Source organism: Ambystoma mexicanum, chromosome 11 (assembly GCF_040938575.1).
Source record: "Ambystoma mexicanum isolate Mex_15411 chromosome 11, UKY_AmexF1_1, whole genome shotgun sequence".
Classification (NCBI taxonomy): Eukaryota; Metazoa; Chordata; class Amphibia; order Caudata; family Ambystomatidae; genus Ambystoma; species Ambystoma mexicanum.
The window spans coordinates 1,357,105,906-1,357,130,885 of record NC_090934.1 but is presented as its reverse complement, the minus strand read 5'-3'; the positions used below and the strand labels follow the sequence as shown (position 1 = coordinate 1,357,130,885).

Below are 24,980 nucleotides of genomic sequence, written 5' to 3'. Positions count from 1 at the left end.
CCAGATGGCAACAGGATCTGGGTGATTTTCAATGGATTGTGTTTTGCAAAGTGGCCACTAGCGCACTTCCAGTTCAAGCGATGACATTGTTTCTGCTGCCGGTGTTTCTGTTGCTGTTGTTTCCGTGAGTGACATGCTGTAAACGATGGCACCGGCATTGTTGCTAGCGGTGCAACCGATTTCACTCAGCGATGATGTTGTTTCTGTCATGCCGGTTGCACTGTTTTCGGCATGCCCCAATGCGCGCTCCTGCAATGTTGTGATATGCCAGTGATTCCGTGGTTACGTTTGCCAGAAACAGTGCCACCCTATCCATGGAATCACCAGCAAAATACCGGCTCACTTGTAATGAGGGCCTATGTCATCATTGCCTTATAAAATTTGCATACACCCATATGTACACTCGCAGAAATCCGCACTTCTTATCCACATACACACACACACACACATGTATATTTATTTTCAGTGAATAAAACCTTGGTTAAGAGAGAGTTAAGGTGATCAGATTTAATGAAACAACCCCCCTGAAATTCTGCAATAGCATTTCAAGCAAGTCCACCTTAAATATGCGCTCCCTGTTGCGCAGTGTATGAGCACAATGAGGACATCACAGATAGCATCACTGGTGACATCAGTAATTACATCATAGGTAGCATCACCATTAAGATCAGTATTTACATCAAATGTGGCATTACTGATTAAATAAGTTTGAATATTTTGATACATATTTTATTTTATTACACTTAACAATAATAACAACATGACATGGAACAATACACTGATACAGAAGTATGATATGATTACATGTGGAGGATTCATTTGTAGTACTTATCAACTTATAAAACTTAAAACAAAAATATGTAACATTATACAAATGGGTTGAATTTCATTTATTAGTAAACGATTAAAATACTTCAATGAAGGGAAAGTACCTGATTCTGGTAAATCTATTTCAGGTATTTCAAACATAATATAAGTATATATAGTAGTAAAAAAAATAAGAATAGATAGAAGTAGGAACATGTTTAACAGTAACTGTTATGAAAATAGTCAATGCTCACATTTAAATGTACAATTCTCCGGTTTATAGTGATAATTTCGAAAACAAAGTTTCGAAAAACAAAAGTTTCAAAAACAAAGTTTCGAAAGAAAAAGCTTTGACAGCCTATATTTAACATGCAAAGTGCATTTCTTTCTAAACCACTCCGTCGACAATAGTCATGGACTGGTTTCAATTGAAATGCACTTTTACATGTTAAAAGTAGCATTTCAATGCTTTTTTTGTAACTTTGAAACGTTAAATAGAGCTGTCCAGTGCTGTAATTTCAGCACTGGACAGCTCCATGTAACGTTTCAAGGTTTTATTGTATATTGGGGGATTCCCGTCCAGCCCCCCCAACCACCACGTCACCCGCCCACCCCCAACCCTAACCCAAGCCCCAACCCTAACCCTAACCCATGTCGACAGCACTTTCAATTTTTTTACAAAGAAATTATCATTCGAAAGAATGGCATTTCAACAAAAAAAATTCAAAAGTTTGCCATTCGAAACTTTTACGTTAGAAAAAATAACAGGACACCCAATTCTCCTTACTGTAATAACATTACATGAACACATTATTTTCTAAATTACAAGTTTTATAAAAAATAATCACATACAAAAGTAAGTACGTGCCAGTGTGCTTTGTGATAATCTATAATATAAGAATTAAAAGTTTGGATAATATGCATAAAGATTCAGTTACTTACACTACATAATTACACTTATAGAAATGCAATGAAGATTAGAAAGTAAATATTTAATTATTGACATAGCAATGGTATTACTAATATTTTTAGTCATTTGTTTTGAAAATAAATTATGCATGCATTTGTACTACAATATAACAGATTACCTCCTAAAGTACATACATGGTTACATGCTATTCTTCTTTGTAATGCTGTCTGTATGTACCTATAAATGTATACCATACCGTGCGTTACATCTAAAGAAACACAAGCAGAATACATTGTAATGTGTAAGTATGAAATATATACGTATATGTTGTTTATGTGTATACAGGATGAACAATGCTCTTTTGATCACCAAAGAATGTACAAGAAGTACTAGATAAGAAATCAGATTTAACGGGAAGCAGTTAGCTTGTTACAATGGGGTGAGTTTGAGGGACATTCTGACCAGATTGTGGAGGGGAGCAAATGGAACAGTCACTGGGGACAATATATAAGTGGACATACATAGATTAAAGATAACCAACTTTGGACATTTTTAAGTGCAGGTAGGCGGTACAGCCAGCTGTGCGCGGGACATGACCATGATGGGGGAAGTGCTAGAGTGGAGGGAGAGGAAGTGAGAGACAGGGACAGGTTAGAGGCGAGGGGAAAATGCTAGCTAGCAGGCAGATGAGAGGTATGTTAAGAGGGTAACTCAGAGGTGGGGAGGTAGGCTTTTATTTTGGTTTTGAACAAATCCGTGTGGACTTTTTTGCGGATTTCTAGGGGAAGAGAATTCCATGCAAGGGGAGCAAGAAGAGAGAAAGAGCGGAAGCAAGAGGAAGTTTAGGGAGGGGGAGGAGCCACAAGGGAAATCAAGGAGGCATAGCAGAGATTACGAGAAGGCTTGTAGAGTTGAATAGAGGAGGATAGATACAGGGGTGCGTTAACATGGATAGATTTGTGAACCAGAAGATGACATTTAAATCTGGCCCTGTTTTGCATCATCAGCCCCTGGCCTGGTGACGGTATGAGGAAGTAAGTGTGAAGTGAGGGAGTTCAAAGAGACTCCTGGTAGCGAAGTTAATGATCTTGTTGAGAGGACAGAAAGCATAGGTGGGCAGACCAAAAAGGATGCTGGCACAGTAGTCCAGTTTACAGGTGACAAGAGTGGTTAAAGTGATGCTTGGTGGTTTTGAAAGGAAGGAGGTGGCTGATTTTCCTAATATTCACGAGGTTGAGGCAAGCTGCTCTTCCAGGTTTGAAGATGGAAGTAGTGTAGGTGAGAGAAGGGTCATAGATGACACAGGAGTTTCTAGCTGAAGAAGAGTAGGGGAGAGTGTCTGGTGGGAACTGGATAGGCACAAGAATAGATGAGAGAGAGCTTTTGGCAGGGAAGAAGATTACCTCTGTTTTGGTAGAGTTTAACATCAGAGAGTGCGAAGCCATCCAATATTTAATGGCAGAGAGACAGTTGAACATTTTGATAAAGAGATGAGAGGAGAGTTCAGGAAAAGAGAAGAAGATGTGGGTGTCGCCTGTGAAGACTTGGTATGAGAACCCAAAGGAGGAGAGTAGTGCCCCATGTAGAGTGTAAAGAGGTGCAGACCCAAAGCAGAGCCTTGTGAAACACCAACAGTTAGAAGCGTGAGTTGAGAGGTATTGTTGCTCCAGGAGACAGAGAGATGGCAAGGTGCAAGGTAGGATTCAATCCAGGAAAGGGCTTAATTGCAAAATCCCAAGAAGAAAGAGTATTAAGGAGATCAGGTTAAATCTGATCACCTTAGCTGTCTCCTAACTAATGTTTTTCACTGACTTTCAAGGGGTTTGTTATACTATAGTGTGTTTGGGGCCCACTGGTCATGGCCTTGGGCCGTGGCCACTGTACAAGTTGCACCAATAGGTTTCATTGGGGTCCACTAGCCATGACCTTCGGCACAGAGACCCATTATCCCCTTCCTAGGAGATGTGATCACTGCAGGTGTAAAATTACTTTTTTCTCTCACTTTCTCCCCATTCCTGTGGTATTCTCCTGATAATGGCAACAAACTCCACATACAGCGTCATTGAACTACTCTTGCTCGTGGGATTCCCCTGGTATTCCACTGATAACACTTGAAAGTCCAAAACTCTTCCCTGTCCTCACAGGCACTCACCAAGTGCCACCCTCATATTTCCATGGTCCACCCACTCCCCTCAATTGCTTTTCTCCTCCTTGGCGCTCTCCTGGACATTACCCCCTATCACTGTTTGGTTTGTTTTGTGTGATGCATTTTCTACTCCAAGGTGGACTTGATTGAAATGCTAGTTTTACATTTCAGGGGGTTTGTTGTCTGAGCACCATAGCTATCTCTTAATTAATGGTTTTTCCTTCAACTTCAAGGGTTTTCTCAGGGCTCACTAGCCATGGCCTTCTGCTATGGCATGTTGCATAGTTTCTTGAGGTCTCACTAGCTATGGCCTTCAACCATGGCCCCTGTACGTGTTGAACCAATATCATTCTTTTGGGGCCACTAGCCATATCACCTCCAAACTATGTGTGGGCACTGACCATGTCACACCAGTAGTTTGTTACCAACACACATTGCCCCCTGTCTAGTAGATGTAGGCACTGCAGATGTTAAACCTTTTTTTTGTAACTTCTTATTCCCAAGATGATTTCACAGCAATCATTTCCAATAACATAAATCCCAGCTCAGAATTAAAAAATCGTCCACGTCCTCACCGGCACTCAACATTTGTCTCCCTTCTTTTTTCCCTCACTCCATTCAATTGCTTTTATCTTTTCTAACCCTCTCTCATTACCCCCTGTCACTCATCGCTTAATTATTTTCTGAGGGCGTCTTGCAGCGCTGCTGACATAATCTCGTGAGATTCAGGCGGTCTTCACCTGATAAATTGAAATCTTTCTACCCGTAACTGGCTCCCCAACCCACCCCCAAAACCCCCAACTTCACAGTGATGTCTTCATTCCCACGCCAAACCTCTAGACTGATGTGATTGATTGTGCTATTGGTATTTGTGTGGCCATCTAAGCACCGTCGTTCAAAACAATCAGTGTTGACCTAGGAGTGACAACATAAATTGAAGAGTTTTGAGTCTCTTTCTGATGTTGAGAATGGTATTAGACCCTGTAAGGTCATGGGGTATATGACGAATCTAGGGTGTTTGTCCGTTCTCCCCAATGGGGAGCCACCTTCTGTGAGACAAGGGAGGTGACCCTGCTAAGAAAGACAATTGGCAAGTGGTTCCTCACTGGCAGTGACTCCCTTATAGGGGAACATACTCCCATTACCACAAGGATCTACCTACACAAGCAAAACTGTCTGTGTATTTGGGATTACCTTTAAATACCAATAACATGGGTTCCCTTCAATTGGCTTCAGGTAATGCTGGACAGTGTACGACATCAGAAGAATAATTTAACATTGCGTGGACAGCAAATCAACCTGTATAAAGGATGAGCAAATCATTGGCGGGGCGTAGAGAAACATACGCATGCAAAGCCCTTTGAAGTACGCACGCATAGGATAGGTGGAACAGGATTGAGCCGTTAAGCCAGAGCCAACCTGAGCCAAGGAGAACGTCGAAGCAAGATGCTGCGTAACATACAGAGGAGTAACTGCTGTGTGGATGGGGTCCAGGAGACCATCCGGAAGGGTGGCATGACTACAAGAGTGTTGGGGCAGATCGATTTCATCTCAATAGGGAAAACAATTTGGCAGTTTTGCATGTATTTAACATAGTTGATAGAGGTTTGTTAAAGGTTACTTTTAGTGTTATTTTCTGTCAAGTGTGATACATCTTAGATTTGCATACATATGGCAACATAACATTGTGTGAATATAATAGGGGAACACATTGTGCTACTTAGCACGATGACATTTAAAAGCAAAGATTTCATATGCTGTAGTCTTGAGCACACGTGCATAAAAATAGACAAAGCACCGAAGATTGTTCAGGGAAAGTGGCTGGCCATGAGGTTGGCAGGGTAACAGCTGAAAGCACGTGGGAATATGTATTTGGAGCTACAATGGAAGGGCACAGGATTTCCAGCTTGGAAACTGGTAAGTGTGGCCAAAGAAGCATCTGCCATCTGGCATTGTCAATCTAGGGGCAATAGCTACATTTGTAACAGGGTGACTGGAAGTGGAGAATGGCTATGGGCCTCTGACAAAGTTACATGGATTAGCAGGAACAATATTATAATGGGAACAGAGGCCACAGGGATTGAACTGGTTGTAGTGCACAATGGAAAGGCAAGAGAAACAGCAAGAATACATATTTAGAGTGTCAGAGTGCATGGAGAAATGAGTTAGGGTCCGATCAAAGGAGTTGTTTTTTTTTTTAGCTCTCTTGCCTTATAAAGTGTGCATACATAAACCATGCATGTCAGATTTAGCATTGCAGGTCCGTGACCAAGTGAAAGCTGTACTGAAAATGTATTGTATGCAATGCTATGGTTGGGTGTTTTGCAGGAAGAAACTAAAGAAGAGGGTTGGGATTGTATTTGCAATGTGATGAACATTGTGTATTCAAGGCGATGGTGCTACCATGGAGGGCAGCCAATGGAATTGTGGGGATTAGATTTCTTTGTATAGGGCCAACCCATTTGCATTTTGGGTAGTGTGAGAAACCAGAAGGTGTCTCGCCTGCTAGTTCCCGAGGATCTGTCATCTAGGTGGCCAGGATATGGCCATCGCTTTTGGATCCAGTTCCTAGCGGTGGACCAGTGCGGGAGGATCACCTGGGATCAGGGAATGGGAGTGGGCATCGGCTGTGAGACGCAGTATCCCCTTCTCTGTAACATCTTTATCCCATCCTACCAGGTAGGATATCTAGGAACTCTACCCCCCACTTTTACAACACAAACACTTTCACACAGACAGCCCGCCATGATAGAAAACAGACTAACACCCAAGCATATACCTGACATGTCCAAATACAATTGGCTGGCAGGGTCAGGCAATTACTGACCATCACACACACCTGACTTCCATTAAGTTTCTCCACACAGATAAAAGGCAGAGCACGAGAGCACACTCTGAGCGAGGCAGAGCACACGAGGAAACAGCAGTTTTGTGACAGCAGCCGAACGAGAGAAGAAAGATGGCAAAACAGAAGGGTATCACAAGGATGGAAGTACTGTTGACCTTTTCAACAAGGAACCAGTACTTTGCAGAAACCTTGAGAATAGAAAGTGTAAGAGCATGAAATCAGGCTGAAGAATCCTGCATTGTGTGTCAGAGATACCCGGGGCCCTCCTGCATCATTAATGAAGGCAGGGAAAAGCAGCAGCCTCCATGGTACCGACCTTGGCTCCAAGAACAAAGCAGCGTCAGTGAAATCAACACAGCTGGTTAGTTGGCGTAACCGATACAAGACTGGTCTGTGTTGAAGCCAAAGTTGCAAGCAGCAACATTGTATGGCGAACGCTGGAATGAACATTGTTAAATTGCATTTGATAAGAGACACAAGTAAAGTCGAACCGCTGAGTGATTGAAGAGCAAGATACAATACCTGTGACTGAGTGTTCCGGCAATGCGTGAGTGCTCATCGAAGGTGTCTGTAAGGTATCCAGAAGAGAGTGAGTAATTGTGAATTGAAGTGGTCCTGCTACGGGTCAAGCATAATCCTGCGCACAGTTGAAAGTCCTTGATTTTGATGAAGTAGAGAAAGTTTGAAAAAGTAGATAAATTTTGGTCTGAACCTTTGCAGAGTGAGAACAATTGAAGGTTTTTTGTTAAAAGGGTTTCCTCAGCAGAGGGGGACCCGGGGTGACTAGTAAATCACCCGAGAAGTTGTATATGTTTAAGTTTGTCTGTGTTGCACTCATGAAGTCGAAATTGCCGAAATTGCATTCATATGCGCCGCATGCTGGCAGACGTGTATCTCAATGGAACCACTGTGCGAAGTTTTTCGTTTGGCATAGGTGGAAGTTGCCATGGAAATGAGTAACAACTACGCCAACTACAGAGCGTACTTCATGTCATGTGACACGTCAACAGTTCTCGCATGCTACGCCTCATCGCAAATCTCGCCTTCCTTCTACAGTTTAAATGCAGGTTTCTGCGGAGCCACAGCGCTTCTATTTGCAGCTTACTTTAACACACTCTGTGACATCTATTGCTTTCTGACTTCGGCTACGTTACTTGGACTTCTTTCTGCCTGATCCATTGGTACCATGTTCGGACCATCTGATGACAGTTTCCGCTTTCCGGATTTCTGCTGCCTCACGTTTTGCTTCGTCCTGATCTCCTTCTGCCGACCCAGCCTGCTTTTGGATTCCATGTATTTCGCTACCCGCAACAGCCACATTGACTACAGATAAGCTCTGTTAGTATTCCATTACTCGCAGCAGCTGTTTCAACCACCAGTAACAGTTGCATTACGTCTGTCTGTTTGGGTGCTACTTTCTCTCTGTATCTCTTCAGATAGACACCTAATACCTAAATTGAGTCCCATTCAGCAGTTCATTATCCACATACGCACTTGGGCTCTGAACCTTCACTGTCCTAGTTCACTTTACTACCCACTGTACAAAGATATTAATCATCAAGAGGAATAACCACGTGCACTACCTAACCTCCACTGTCCAAAGACATTAAGGATCAACTCCACCAGGAACACATCACGTGCACTACCGAACGCTTTCCTGATTGGTGCACAAACGCATACCTAGTGCGACCCTCGTACCACTTGGGTAACAATACCTGTACTAACCACCCTATTTGTTATTATATCCCTCCGTTGTGTTCTGGACTATTAACATTCCTTCACACCACATCTATTCCCCTGTGATAAACCAGACTCATTTTTCCTGATTTTGTGCCCTCTGTCTTTAGTTCCCAGGAATAGTGGGTTGATAGTTTTTTGTTTTCCGTTTAGGTTCAGAATCCATACGTCTTAGACGCCAACAGTACCAGGTATTAGGAAGATCATTCAAGTCCCTGTTTGATGGTATTCTTTAAGCCTTGTATTAATGCCTGTGTTTTCATTACAGCCTTGGTTTTGGTGGTGCGTGTGTCCCCACTCTTTTGTGTGATCAACACCTCTGTCTTTCTATTGTTAGAACAGCAGAGGGGTATATCATAAAGAACAGTTCCCTCAAGTCGATGAGGCATGAGTTCTTGGTGAACCCTAGCTGACGAGTGATTAACCATAGAGTGTCATCTCCCCGTTCCATTTGATTGACTCAAGATCCAGTAATCAACGCCCCCTAGCTGGATGGTGTGGTGAATAACAGTCTGAGCCCGGCGGAGGGGGATCCGAGGTGAACAGTAAATCACCAGAGAAGTTGTATATGTGAATTCTTAAGAAGAAAGGAACTTTAATGTTTGTCGTGTTGCATCAGGCCCTCTTAAATAAGAGACTTTGGCCCTAACTCATGGATTATTTGGGCCGAAATAAACGGGACTTGTGCGCCATTCTGCCAGCAAATCCCTGTTTAACAAATGGGGATTTGCGGGCAGAATGGCGCACAAATCCCATTTCTTTTTTGCGCAACTAATCCATGAATCAGGGCCTTTGAATGGCAAAGAGACTTTGGCACAGAAGGCCCTGATATTGAGGTTTTGAACTGCATTCTCATGCTAGAGAAGCCAATGAATGTGCTACGCTTGAGTGTGCCACCTTGTCCCATGCTCAAAACGTGGGGAAGGGAAGCCAACAGCTTGAATATCCTGACATATCATTTCTTGAAAACTTTTCTTTTACATAACATTGTTTCTCACACTATTTGTATTTAGAAGTAAGTATTGGCAATAGGTTTCTTAGTATAGGCCCTTTTATTTTGACAGACTCAGCTAGGACTACATTATTGTAATTTGATGGTCGTAGCTTGCTCCCATCTTTAGATTTAGGATTAGATAGGAGTTTTTAAACCCAATTGAAGTTCAATAAACACCCTAGAACTGTACCTTACTGTTTTATTCCATGCCTTCCTTACAGTAATGACTTGTAAGGGAACATGAGGGAAATGTAGGAGTGTGTTTAGTGTTCTGGAAATGTATAAATACTGTATTTGTTCTTTGGTTGAAGAGAGACTCAGGTTATTTCAATCTCTAAGGAGTTGTCTAGCCTCTCTCCCAGCTGCTGTTGTGAAAATAAAAGTTGGTTTAATGACAATGTGCACTCAATTCATGTTAAGAAGTGGGCTATTTGAGAGTGCAGAGATATGCGGTCAACCCTTACAAGAGGATTGTGGTGGGCTGGGAACCAGCCTGACAACGCTGAGACTTGTACCAGCTGGAGGAACAAACCCTCCCATCAGCAAAAGTGTTCTGACCACCGCAGGTTAGCGAAAATAAGCAGGAAGAGTCTGGAAGGGAGGCGAGAAACTGAAGGCAAAAAGCAGACAAAGCAGAAACGTCTCATCGCAGAGCCCACGGAATCAACCAATAATAACTGAGGTTACTCAGGGTGATTCAAATGAGGGCGAGGTCACAGGGATTGTATGAAGGTTACCAAAAAGATAGCAACATTGAGGTTGAAATGCTAATAGAACGGGAAACCTCATATTGGAGGAAAGCAAGAGAGTTACATAACAAAACTTATGAGGATTACGGGCATTCTTGGAAGAAAATCTGGGGTAAAGATATTGAGTTATGCCCAAACCACTGAGAATAAAAGTCAAAGAGATTTGAAACCAGAGGAAATACCACAGAATGTGGGTTATCAAGTAAAGGAAAAGGGAATAAAATACCCCAAAAGAAAGGAAGAGAGCAAGCTAAAGGGAAGCTGCCATATTTGTTTCCAATTGGTAGTGCCAGATAGGGTTATGTTGTTGGACGGAAGGACGTTTCGGTTTTTTGATTTCTGATGACTGACGAGCACCATTAGTTAGTTTGTTTAGGCAGGGGAAAACCCTACAGTCATAGGACAAGATAGGCATTTTATTATTTTGCTTAAATAAAAGAAGATGGAAATGTCTAACTTGTGCCCACTCCTTCTTCTGGTTCGCCACAGGGAGTTAATTCCAAAGTTTGATGTCATCCATTTTCCTCCTCCAAATACAGTTTAAGTTCTTTCATCTGCAGCTTACCCGGTAATATGTTGGAATCACTTCAATCAAGCAAAAACTAAATGGTGGCTTTTCATTTCCGAAAAGCCTCTCAGCCTCTTGTACACAAAGTGCCAAGCCCGATATACACATATATATATATATAAACATTGATATCCAGGTGCTAATCTATATTAACCAACACACCTTGATATGTCCATTCATTCTGCATATATGATTATCACAAGTTTACAAACTATTGTCTATAGTTATGATACCGATCTAGGTAGACCCTCCCTCTTACTGGCTGTGTGTATTATATGAATCAACACACTTCAATATTCATTTAAATTTATGGATATCTGGATGTTTTACAGCCATACTTTTGCACTGAATAGGAACTTGGGTCTCAGCTTTTGTCTTATATTGTACTTTAATGCATTAGTCACTTTGTTCGATATGGTGACTTTTCACCAATCGTGATATTGTTTTAATTTGTCATTGAGAATCAGACTGTCCATACCACAGATGCTCGCCCCGTGTAGTGAACACTATTGTTGTTTTTATATGGCCATACACTGGTATTGCCATGTTGCATTTATAGTGTGCATATATAGGGGGCCTTCACTTTAAGGCTTATTTTACTGTACGGAAGCGGGCATTGTGGTTTCAGGGCAGTAGCAGCACACATTCGTTTTAGGGAATTTTATGCCACTAGCGGGAAGAGAGCAGCACCGTGAAGACATTTTTTCTATCACGGTGCAGCATTAAATTAAATAGGCGCACTAGCGCTTTTACTTGTGGTCACTTTTTTTTTAACATTGTAAAGCAAGTGAAGGTGAAGGGCTGTTATGGCTTATCGTCAGCTGGCATACACCCAGTATAGTAATGGGGAATTAGGCAACTCACAAATGTGGGCAACTATGTATTTACACACTGAACAATGGTGGATTTGTTGCAATCAGAACCATAGAGTTCTAAACAATTAACTGTTAAGGTTTTTTTCATGTTATGTAACTGTCAACTTTTTTTACGTTATGTAAGCTGCACAGCTGTGCAGACCCAATCACCTTCAGTGCAAGGGTATAAAAACACAAGGAAACAAACGTTTGGAATCATACTAGCCTGAGGAAGCTCGCGAGTCGAGCGGAACGCGTGGCGTTTTCCACCCGCTGTGGGTGCGTGCTGCATGACACCTGGTCTGCTTAGGTATTGTTATGTATGCTTTTTATACTATGTTCACTCTTTTTGGATAAATAAAATGAAATTTTGAACACAATTTGAAGTCTTGTGTGTTTGGGCATTTTTTGGTAGGTGTTTGTGGGAGAGCTTTCTTCTCCCCAGCACCTTTACCCTTCTGTTTAACATATATTGAGTGTAGCCTGCTCTAGCCTGGTAGCACCAGCTCAGTAATGAGGCAGAGCGCAATTTGTTGGCTAATCATCGGCTTTACTAAATATATATATATATATATATATATATATAGATATATATATGTTTTAAGGATCAGGGTGCACCCTCCTGTCTCTGTTGAATATTTTTAAAATTACTGGATGGACTTACCTCAAACCAGTCAAGGAAATTAAGTCAATGCTTTGTGCCCAAATTGTTTCTTATTTGGTGCAAATGTGCCCAGTGGTCTTCGCTTCACGCTATGGCTTTTCAAAAACTGCACTTTTTATGTTAGGGGAAAAAATGGGAGTAGACTGAAAACTGTGTTTTTATGTTTTCTTAATAACGTTTTAATTTTATAACGTATTGTTCGCAAAGTTTGCGGTTGGGGGGGCCCTTGACAGATGTTTTGTTTTGAAAGTGTCATCCAATCCATCCAGCATGACAACAAATATTAGCAATTGAATTTTGGGACAAAAATGGCTGCTTTTTCATTTCTAAAAAGCCTCTGAGGCTCTCTGCTGCAAAGTACAATGGGAGATATAAGTAAATTTTTTTGGAGCAGGGGCACCCCCTTCCCTGTCGAATATTTTTAAAACTCCTGGATGGATTCATCCCAAACCTGTCCTGGAAAACGCGACACCTCTTGATGCCCAAGTTGTCTCTCATTTGCTTCAATTCCGTCCAGTAGTTTTGTGCTTCGGCTTGGCAAAATGTATACTTTTTCTCTATGGGAAAATGAAAGCAGTAGGCCAAAAACAGCATTTGTTTGCTTTCTTAATAACATTTTATTTCTTAACGAATCTTTTCCAAAATGCCCAGTCTGGTGGGGGGTGTCCTTAGGGGAGAAGCATTACACACTGTTTGTTTCGAAAGTATCAGCCAAATCCATCCAGCGAGCCAGCAATTATTAGCAATAGAATGTTCACATTTCCTATGGATCAAGTCATTCACCTTAACTGTAGGGCGGCGACTGCCGCCCTCTAATATACACATGCTCGCAGACACCTGCATCTCACACTCACTCATATACAGAGAACCGAATCAATCAACTTTCCTTACATTATGGCCTGGTCCCTCTGTGCAGGCTCAGGCTGTCCTATTGGAAAATAGAGCAATGCTCAAGTGCCAGCAATACAGGGTATAGGACACTTCTTTTGTGTAAATGTAGGTCATTGTTTTTGGCGAAAGAGGACAAGTTTGATGACATTCTGAGCTGTGCACCTAGTAGTTCTCATCAAATATGCTTTAAATGCACTATTTACCATGCATTTTACCACAAACTCCCCCTTAGGTAGAAATCACAGCCTGGCATTAAAAGTGACGAATTGGCATTTCTGAGCGTGGGCCACTTTCTCATTGGTGCCTGGAGTGATATTATATTCTAGTCTCACGCTGCATCTCTGCTCCGCCTCCAGGGAGGATACCACATCCCCCATCAGGGAAACCGCACTCAGGAAAGCGTTGGTCATGTGATGGTTATATCCCCGCGCATACAGAAATTGCGCATGCCAGGGCTCCCCGATTTCATTTCGGCTGCAGAGAGAGGGCTCCATCTTGCTGCAGTAACTCAGCCAGCATGACCAATGTGCCGTGCCTGGTTGGAAGAGCTGAGGGTCCCAGTCAGGCATGGCCCATTGGGAACGGGCCACAATGTGGGATTCCTGCAGTGGCAGAGAGTGCATCTGTGCGCTGTTCTCTCTCCGCTTTTTCATGGGCTCCTGCCTCACCCATAGTGGGCACATGGGGGGCAGGTCACTGGATGAGCCACCCCTATAAATGTATTTATTTATTACATTTGTTATACGCCCAGACCCTGAGGTATCACTGCGTGGTTACAGACAATGGCAAAACACAATCTTAGAATATAGTAAGGCAGTAATGGAAATAATACAGTAATACTCTTATAACAGTTATGTACACTTGGCATGTGGGTTAGGTATGCCCTTGTCAGGTTCTGTACCCCTAATCAACAACCTGATCTTACAAGAACTCCAACTCTCTTGCACCCTCTATCTCTCTCTCTCTCTCTGTCATCCCCCTCTCTCTTTGTCCTTCCATCTCTCTCTCTCTCTCCACCCCTCTCTTACACTCTCTCCATTCTCTCTATATCTCTCTCCACCACTCTATCTTCCTCTCTCTATGCTCACTCTCCATCTTGATGTGCCTAGTAGAGATATAAGCCTGAATCCCCCATTGTCCATGATGCTCAGACTCAATAGCAGTCATTATCAGGCCATACTTACATGTCGATCAATGTTATTGACCCCTCAATTTATGTACAAGCCTAGAAGGCAGTACCATGTAGACGGGGATACTGCACAAAGTGCTAGCCAATAAGCCTGGTGGCAAAACTCTCAACTCTCTCAATTCAGTTTATTTAAACTAATGTTTGTGAATTGGATGCACTGGCAGAAATGTTTACTGATGCACAAAGCAGGAAAAGTAGCACAGCAAGTTAATGCACCTTATGCAACAGTGGCCAGAGGTGTTGCTGGGGGGGGGGGCTAAGGTGGCTATAGCGCCTGGTCTTTTGGTGGTAGCCCCGGATAGAATCTCAGGATCTACAGCCAAACGGCTAGCTAGCCCTCAGTCCCAACAGATCCGACATCAGCGTAGCCCTGGGTCTTTTCCAGACCTAGAAACACCCCTGACAGTGGCACCACAGTTTTGAAGCCCAGAAGAGCAAGCTTAACCTTTCTACTTCCTGATGTCAGGGCCATTCCTGAGACTCTTTTAGCATCTGCCATCAGCACTTAGTGGCTTTGGTGAGTTAACGTTGCATTGAAGATCCATTATTAGGATTTTGCATGCAGGCTTTGCCAAATTGCCAGCAGGGCTGATTGGGCAAGTCTCCATTTACTTGAAATGTCGGGCATCATGGAGCTTATTTCTCTCCTTTCATTGACATAGGCACTCCCCAAGCAAAAGAGCAAAGCAATGATTGACCATGCTTTCACCCAGGATGTCTGAATGCAGGGACATCACATTAAGGAGTCCCCAGTATACCAGGCACGTAGATGCTGCATATTAAATTGCTGATTATAAACAATTGTCTTTAAAGGGTCTGCAGCTCTTCCGATGTTTTGGACTTTGACTCCCATGATCCCTCTCCATTGAGTTTTCTGACTAATGGAAGTTGCAGTCCGAAATCTCTGGAAAGCCAAGGATTGCAGACACCTGGACTACTAACATTTTTCATGAATGTGATCCCAAAAGAGATTCAATATTTAGGCCAGCCAAACCTGCATCCAACAAATATCTGGGGACCAAATTGGGGCACTCCCCACAACTTTTTCTGCCGTTTGGGGAGTTTTAGCACAGTATTGGTGTGCTTAAGACATGTTTCTATTAATTGATTAGTTTACGTGTGGGTATTTCTTCAGTGTCATGGAACCCAAGAACCCAGAGGAACCTTCAAGGCACTCGTAGTCCATCAGAAGGCTACATTTGTGAAACACTTCTCCAAGCTTGCCCCACCCAGTGTCTTATGCACTTTCCAAGCTTATAGAACTGCTCGAGGTCAGACAGACAGCAGATTGGTGGCGTCAGGGGAAGCAGTACAACAACGAGCCCAGCACCCAGGGAGCTCCATAACATTGATTCCTGGAACAACCCCCAGATCAAGGTGTGAAGGGATATTGGCCCCACGCATAGCTCATCTCATAAAACAGGCCTTCAAGGAAGGAATGGTTCCAGGACACTCAAACCAGCAAGCACCATAAACCAACTCAACACGTGGCCTGGCAATCATCAACACATGAGGGCATCTTCTTGTACTCTTCTCTCCACCTTCACAGATCAAAGATTCCAGAAAGCAATGTTAATTCCCAACTCCAGGCCCACCATAGCAATCACAGCTTTCTCACTGTATGGCAGTGGAGCACCTGCCCAAGGTGTTTGGAAGAAAAAGTTTACAAACTCCAGAGCCATAACGTCATGGGAGCTAAACATACTGCATCTGCTCTCGAAGGTAGCAGGAGTGCACCGCTTCACCTTGCCCTCGTTTGCAAACTTGGCAAGCTAAGCAACTTAAGCTGGCCCCCATCTGTGCCTGTTAGGCAGCATGCAGAGTTTCACAGGGATGACTGTATTTACCAGGGCACTTCAACGTTTACCTCTGGTCCTCCTTAAGATCACGGTGTCTTCTACCAATAAGAACTCAACCCTCCAAAGGAGTCACCAGCAAGAGAAGCCAATGGCAAGCCATTTAGGGATCTCAGCAATCAAACCATGAAGGGCAGCAGGTTGCTCAAACCTAATGGATCCAAAGCCTATTTTCTGTTCATCAACCAATCCTCAGCCCCACACAAGCAGTGTCAATTATTATCAGTTTCTGATGTATCTATGAAAGTGTCCCTTCTCGATATATGTATATGTATTTGGTTGAACCCAAAAGTAGTCAACCAAACTGCAGACTTTCAGAAAGGCAGCCTTTTGAGAGTACGGCTGTCTCAATGTTTCGGTCAAAGCCAATACAAAATTCACCAGCATTTTACATTTGCATGGTAAATTGGTAATCCACTTGTATGTCCAAAAATCTAAAATACGGGCAAATAAAAATAAATATTTGACACAATTTGTCAAATATTTCTTTTTATTTGCCCATATTTTACAAGTCTGGACATACAATTGGCCATGCAAATGTACACTGCTGGTAAACTTCATGCAAATGTATTCTAAATCAATCTGGTGCAGCGTGTTGCGTCATAGAAACTGATCCTTGGAATTATAAATTCTAACATGCTCTGCTTGTGGAATGCCACTGCCAATCCCAGAAATGTGCTCCACAACAAGCGGGGCCAAGCGAGGACACCCGCAGCCTATCTTACATAACAAAAGCTATTGTTTGATGTTTTAATGAGCAGGGAAACCTAGGCATGCAAGAAACATGGCGTCTCTTCCGCTAAACCCTCGTTGACAGATTAGGCGGGGGGTGGGGAGTTGGAGGGGGTGCGTTTGGGGGTGGGGAGTGGTTGGGGGCTTGCGGGGTACTGGGGGAAAGGTGACAATGGTTTTTTACGAGATATCCTTGATGGAACATGGCCAAAGGGGCCTTTCCCTTTTCCACAAAGGCAATCTTGCTACTGGGGCAATCGCTGCACGTGTTTGCCAGATGTGAAGGAACTTCAAGATTACTGCATATGTTCATTTTCGTATTTAAAAAAGATCTTACAGGCCCTTGGTCGTTTCTTTTTAAAATTAATGTATTTCAATAAATGATTCACATCATAATTCAAATGTTAGGTTTAATTTCTTTCATTGCATGGGGGCAAGGGCAACAACCAATGGCAGAAGCGTGCTTACTTACTAAATGTCCAATAGGTTTGGAGGAGGTGGAGATTCAATTGGGCGACCTTCTGAAATGTTTGAAGAGCCCCATTATTGATATCGTCAAAGTGTAACACGCAGTCTTTGAATGCAAAATTACAAAATAATGCTCGCTGAAACACCAAACGCATGTTACATTTCCCCTATAGCTCTAGGGAGTCGTACACATTTTATAACATTTGTGTGCATTTGTATAGCTTGATATTGTAAGGTCGTTGCTTGATATTGTAATTTGCCTATGCTTTCTGCTCCAGTGATTCATCCGGATATCGCTCATGACCCCCCAGTAACCCAGGGTGGGGCTGGATGAGCAGCTCCACAGACCTGGCCTACACCTAGGCACTGTATTCCAGTATTTATTTATTTATTTGAATTATTTTGTTTAGCGCTGGCTCTACCCACAGGGACTCAGAGCGCCTTACAATGTTCAAATATTGAAAAGGTAGGAGTTGAAAAAAGAAGTTACAAAATGTTTTCAGGAAAGGAAGATGAAGGTAGACAGGCGATGGCAGTGGAGGAAGGCAGGGTTAAGTGTGGGGAAACAGTTTAGTTTTGAGGCTCTTTCTGAAAGTGGTGATGGAGGAGGCAGTGCGTACGTGGAGAGGCAGGGTGTTCCATGCCCTTGGTGCCCAGTGTGTAAAGGCCTGTTGTGTGCAGGCAAGTTTGCAGAGTGGAATGTATAGAAGGTTTTGGCTGGCTCGTCAGTGGTTTGCGTGGGGGATGGGTTTCAGTATGGACTAAGCACATACTTTTTAAAAATGTCCGGCTGCGGGGACAAAGAGCTCCTATTGAAACAAAGCAGATTATCCTTCAAGGACAGAAAGAACCAACCATGACAACCTTTCAGATGACAGAGCAACCTTAAGAGAGTGTTGCTGAAGAAGATTGGAGGTAAGAGACCCTTGGCGACGAGTGGAGGTGGCTGTGGGGAGACGCATGTCTCTTTTCGGCTCCGACCCTAGAGTGTCTTGCGTATTCTGAAATATATGCCCCCATGGATCTCCTGATGTCTGCAAGATGGCGGGAGGTGACGCTCTTAATATCACATATCAAACCACTGGCCCAGTAGAGAATAACATGTGCCTTACGCGTGTTTTGAAAATATATCCCTTAAGAAACGTAGGTCAAGGGGTACGAAAATAATTATATTCCCAATCTCTCTCTAAAAAAAAGTCTAGATATGCAGAAGTGAGTTACTTTGCACAAACACATAAGGACAGCTGTACATTATAGGCCATTCATTCAAATCCTTCAAATTAGGAGGACGGCCACCGTTCTATGGGCTGAGATAGCAAGACTCCTGTTATGTGCACAAGGCTTTATCAAATGATTTGATATCTTCCCTCCGTGTGCAATTTCACCGTAAAAAGGAACATTTGTGCAGTAGTATCTTGAGCATGCGCGCTCTCTCTTTCTATCTCTCTCTAGATCGTAACACCTTTTAAATTCTCTCTGTTTGAGTGACGGCATGAGTATGGCCTATATTGGAAGTTCCCACTCAGGCTTCAATTCCTGTCAGTGCTCCTCCGTCCCAATGTAGTAATTTTGGCCCTTTGCTAAAAACATTGACTTCTTATAAATGACAGTGGACCCATAAACTAGGAAGTATCCTCCAAATCCGTTTCGGACTCCAAATTAATTCAGCCCTTTGTCGATCAAGGAGTTTGACATCACCTCCGCATTCCGACAGATATCCCATGAAAGATAAGTATTGCAGCAGAGCTGGGAATTAGGGAGTGGAGTTCTTTGGCCATGGCCTCCTGGCACTGTAGTCCCACCCCACCCATGCACCCAAGGAGTACGGCAACACTACCACCCCCAAACAGAACTCCCATAAAACAACATGTACACCTTTCATTTATTCATACATGGGTAGAAGGTGTACCAGTATCCGGGCCTCCCTACCCCCATGATTACCCAGATTGTGCTGCTACAGTTTAACAGGCTTCTTGCGGGACCCTTCCTCTTCCATCAACCAGCTCGCATCACTCATCGAAGAAGCATAATTTACCCAACATCTAAGTCCATCAGTAAAGCTTGGCTTCATACATTTTCTGACATTGTTTGAAGGGTATCAGGTAATATTGTCCCTGTATATAATTTCGCCATACATATAGTTGCCGGGATACGGCATAGGCGGCATTATATATGGGGACAATATAAGCAGTAAATGGGAGCGGGGGTTGAAGGGGTATACCCTGATCCCTTTAAAAAAAAATGTCAGGGGTTGCGGGGTTGTCCCCTGCATGTTCCTAAGGATAATGGGTCTCATTCCGAGTTTGCAAGTAATCATGGCGCTATTAGGGCCATGACTACTTCCAATACCGGGACCGAGTCTGCCCTCGTTCAATGGAGACTTACCGGTCTATTCCGACCTTTGCGGGACCGGTAAATCCCCATTGAAAAAGCCATTCCCCATTCCCATTTGAGCACCCATAGGGCTCAATGGGAAGGGGGAAGGCGCTAATAACGGTACCGCAAATTGCGGTACCGTTATTAGCTCTAACGTCCCTTAACGGGTCCTGTCCTTAACGCCTGGTAAAACCAGGCGTTATGGAAGGGACCCGCTAAGGGAACTCAGAATAGGGCGCAAAGGGATTACCGGCACCGGTGTCCTTACCGGTGCCCGGTATCCCTTTGCGCCAAACTCGGAATGAGGCCCAATGTCTCTGCAAAAACATTGCACCATTCTTGCATGGCGACATTTTTGCAGGGACATTATCACATGGAACCGATTGAAGATGTGTAGCAACTTCAAGTTTTCTTTTGATACAAATATTTCACACTTTCTGCCTGTGGAGTAAGGTCGTACAAGTGTTTGGGTATTGACGGCTCCCAAGAACAATAGCAGTGCCCTCCTTGAGGTGCCACCTAAATGGGCAGCAGATAGGCAATTAAGGTGGCATCTAGGACTGCTGAACAGACTGTGCCGCCCTCTGCCATCGCTCCATCTCTCATAATCTCTCGCTATCTCACACTCCCCTTCCCCTCCTATGTGTTCATACACACCTCTCTCTCTCTCTCTCTCTCTCTCTCTCTCTCTCTCTCTCTCTCTCTCTCTCTCTCTCTCTCTCTCTCTCTCTCTCTCTCTCTCTCTCTCTCTCTCTCTCTCTCTCTCTCTCTCTCTCTCTCTCTCTCTCTCTCTCTCTCTCTCTCTCTCTCTCTCTCTCTCTCTCTCTCTCTCTCTCTCTCTCTCTCTCTCTCTCTCTCTCTCTCTCTCTCTCTCTCTCTCTCTCTCTCGTTTCCAAATATGTCCCCTCCTACGGCCAGTGTCTTGATTGAAACGCCAGTGCCTTGATTGAAACGCATATATCAATGTTGGTGCCAGCTGTGGGTCAGACAGGCGCTGGTGGGAGCACATCACTGTATTCAATATTTCTTGTGCCTGGCACACTTGTATCACTGTGGAGCCCATCTCACGTCAATCAAATCATAACACAGGGAAAGACTTAGCTCTGTTGACTGTTTAGTAGTACGCAGTAGGAAGACTTTGCGGCTTCATGCCTGCTATGCATGACTAGGAACCAGTTAGAAAATAAACCGCATGTCCCAAGAAAATCGCTCCCAAAACGGCCCTTCACTGACAGCGAACCCCAACCCAGCCACATTAACAACACATTGTACCAATTAATCTGCCACGAATGCAGTGGGTTTGACCATCTGCGGTGTTAACCACCACAGCAGGCGTTAATGGGACACTGGCACAGCACAGACCTGTGTTCACTCTTGCTCTATTGCAGGGATCTGCAACCTTTGGCTCTCCGGATGTTTTGTACTACAACTCCCATCAGCCCTAGCCACCATAGTCAATAGTGAGATGTAAGGGGAATCCACAGGTCCAAAACTGCTGGTTGCATAACATTGCCCTATCGATTAGCTCTAACAAAGGTCGGAACAAATTTAGAATCAGAAGCAAAGATCATTACAGGCACCAGAAAGCACCGGAAATGCATCAAATCAACCTTTGGCATTTAGGAGCAAAAACGATGCATCGCCACACATAATCCCTGTAAAATCTGCAGATTTGAAAACTCGGATTAATATTGTTAATGGACACAATTTTCACGCAACTAATGCGGCTACAAGAATTTCAAGAATTTAACAGTGTGGTAGGCTAGAGGGTGTGGGTTGCATTAACAGCATTCGAGGTATTTATATCAAGCCTTCCCATATGTCTGCATGCACAGTGGACCTGTGAGATGAGTGTGTTACAAGTGCTAGTGATCAGTTACAAATACCAAGAAACGTGTTCGCCTTAAACGAACCCTGCACACAGTGAGTTCTGCTTTAGCAGTGCTATAGCAACACAAAAGCAAGCGTGATGGGAGATCTGCCTGCCCCCATATGCGTTGCCTGTAAAGGATCAAGATGATTCGGACGTACCTTTTGGGATCCGGACGACGAGCCCTTGAGTGAGGCACGTTTGAAGGAGCCACTCATTCTCCTCAAGAGACCCGCTGACTTGCCCCCTCTTCCTCCTGCACCTTTTGTAGCACCCGGCACCTTACTTTCCATACACTGCCTAGTGGCCTGCCATCAAGGGAAGCTTTAATTGCATTCATATAGAGCAAAATGCCCTTCGCTGGAGCCAAAGATCGACCGACTACAGGTCGCTATATCGACGACGCATCAAATTTTCCAGACGACAAAGGTGCAGGGCCCATGAGCGTCCTGCTCCAGTCCGTACATCGGGCATAAAGTGCGAGGAGCATTGACTGAGGAGGACAATGCAGGCAACCAGAGGATGCAAAATGCCGCTCTTCCTGGCGCCCCCAACCCCACCCCGTGCAACAGCCTTTATAATCAGGCTTAATGCACACAGCTCCAGCGAGCTATGGTTTTTAATGGATGAAGATTTAATAAATAAATGGTGCTTGAAGGTAAATCTACTTTGAGAAGCTGTGGCCCAAAAGGTTTTTACGCAACAAGCAGGGGCTGGTCAGATGGGCATGAATTAGGCATCAGCATAAAGGCGCATAAACGGAGCAGATGGTGCCCAGAGCTGGGCTTGGGCTGCTTGGCCGGCAGAACGTCAAGGCACAGAGCCGAGCCAGCGATGGAAAGCCACGATTAAGGGTGACCGAGCACAGAACAGGGTGGGAACGCGGGTTTCATTGTAGATGGCAGATGCACAAGCAGCAGCCATGTACCGCTCCAGTTTTTTGCATACGCACAGTAAAGAGCATGGCAGGTTTTGATGACTACAAGAGCGTGTGTTCTTGAAACGACATGAATGACTGTTTCGTTCATGTCTCCTAGAGTTGGTGGCAGACAGAGATCTATGTAGACAGGGAGGAAGGAGTATAAGAAGGAGACGAGGAAGAGAGCTGGACTACTTAGGACACCTTTACATTTTTTGGTCAACAATTTTGGAAAAAGCGGGTGAAGAGTGCTCAGTTGTATCGGCATGAACAAGTTAAGCATCTTCCCCTACGATATGGCGCGGCCCAATAAAAGCACTAAACTGAATGGTTGCGACAATTCAAATGTCCCCCAAATAAATGCACCCATATTGTCCCACTCAAGGGAGACAGGCTGATTGAATGCGTCTTTGTTCCTGAAGATGATTGGGTGGAAGTGGGCCCCCGCCTTCTCTACAGCCACCACACAACGAATCATAAGAAATATCTTGTGGGGTCCTTCGACTGAGATGACCCCATGGAAAGAGACGCTCAACATCGACATAACCTAATTAATACACGCCGTCTAGTCCTGTACTCAATTAGCCTGCTCACAAAACATTACATTCATCCGACTAACAAGCCATGATCTTTAACAGTAACCCAAGAAATCAAGTTTACTGCACCAGAATAACTTTACTAAATGGCTTACATGGATGAAAGCAATGTTCACACGCCACCAGAGCAAATCTCGGGGAACAAATACTAAGCAGACAAGTTCATCAGTCCGGCTTGTCACCCAAACACCTCTGTTTGCCCGCTGCGCGTCAAGCTGACCCGTTTGCCTGATACGCAGTGCTTTTCGAAGCAGCGACTAGGGGAACGGAAACTTCTCTGATGTTGGCTTTGTGCAAAGGGCTAGATGGTATTTGTTGGAAAATAAAATTGCTTTGAACTCTCGCAGTGAATAAATGGTGTTGGCCACTGAACTACGGTGTAGCAGCCCCCTGTGACCTGCCATTTTGTACACACTGCCAATAGGAAGGGCCATTTTTCAGCATAGAAATTAGAGGAAATGGCGGCTTGCCAATGGGCCTCGAGTGCATGCCACTCGTTCAGAAAGAATTAATTATACAGGATTTTGATTTCAGAAATTGTACTGGAGCGTAATGACCTTGTAACCCGTGGAGTGATAATGGGTTCATAATGTTACCCTTTTATCAGAGATGTGTGATGGTCGCTAACGAGAGGGTGCGGGGCGCGAGTGTAAAGGTCTACTGAGTATTTAGAATAAGAACATGCCAACTGTTAAAATGTTCAAAGGCTTCCTTTTACATTTCAATGGTATATAAACAATAGAAAATGTAAATTAATTAATAATTTTTTGACAACACGCTCAATACCGGAGAACCTGTGTTGCTCTTCTTTGTCTTGTTTCCAAGATAAACGCCTCCTGCCCACGGAGTAAATCTTCTACGCCCTACCGAACAAACTTGGGACTTTTTGCAGACAGCATAGACACAAACATGGGGGCCCAAGTAAACTTGCGGTCCTCTGGGTGCTGCTCACGGCCCCCTGGTGCCTCTCCATCCTGGAGCCTTACTTGGCGCCCCCTTAATTGCTGTGCTTTCATGTTTTTTTTTACATTTATTAATTTTGTTAATAAATCATTTTTTCAAAAATGATTGCTTCTTTACGTTAATCTTTTAATATATACAGCGTTGTTTATTCAAAATAATGGCTTGGCAGGCGAAGAACGATGGTCTGGAGGGTTGCCCAGAGCAATGCCAGAGGTCAAGATTTATTCTAAACCTTCCAGCCATCAACTCTTTTGTTTTGCTATTGTCACCCCGAGAGGGAAGGGTATGCCCAGACGTGGGTCCCTTGCCTGCTGGGCCTAGAGACCCAAGCTACTCCTCACTGATGACGCCTAACAAGGCTGAAACATGTCTGGGGATGCTTGTGGTCTCGTGCAAAATGGATGTGACCTAGCAGTTCGGGCTGGACTACCCCTTTGGGGGTGGGACCAAGCCTGATTTGCATATGGTTTTTCCCCTTTTGTAATGGCTTGGCAGGCGAACAACGATGGTCTGGAGGGTTGCCCAGAGCAATGCCAGAGGTCAAGATTTATTCTAAACCTTCCAGCCATCAACTCTTTTGTTTTGCTATTGTCACCCCGAGAGGGAAGGGTATGCCCAGACGTGGGTCCCTTGCCTGCTGGGCCTAGAGACCCAAGCTACTCCTCACTTATGACCCCCAACAAGGCTGAAACATGTCTGGGGATGCTTGTGGTCTCGTGCAAAAGGGATGTGACCTAGCAGTTCGGGCTGGACTACCCCTTTGGGGGTGGGACCAAGCCTGATTTGCATATGGTTTTTCCCCTTTTGTAATGGCTTGGCAGGCGAAGAACGATGGTCTGGAGG

The 24,980-nt window shown here is 44.0% G+C and overlaps 1 protein-coding gene across 1 annotated transcript in view; it reads right to left on the bottom strand.

Annotated features, from left to right (window-relative positions):
• The window catches only part of TRPM1 (transient receptor potential cation channel subfamily M member 1), a 594,536-nt gene extending 572,369 nt beyond the window's left edge, over positions 1-22,167 (bottom strand). The window contains exon 1 of the mRNA XM_069624914.1: positions 21,821-22,167. Coding sequence (XP_069481015.1) covers positions 21,821-21,952 — 132 coding nt within the window. The 5' untranslated portion in view covers positions 21,953-22,167. The remainder of the gene's footprint in view (positions 1-21,820) is intronic.
• Between the last annotated feature and the right edge of the window lie 2,813 nt (positions 22,168-24,980).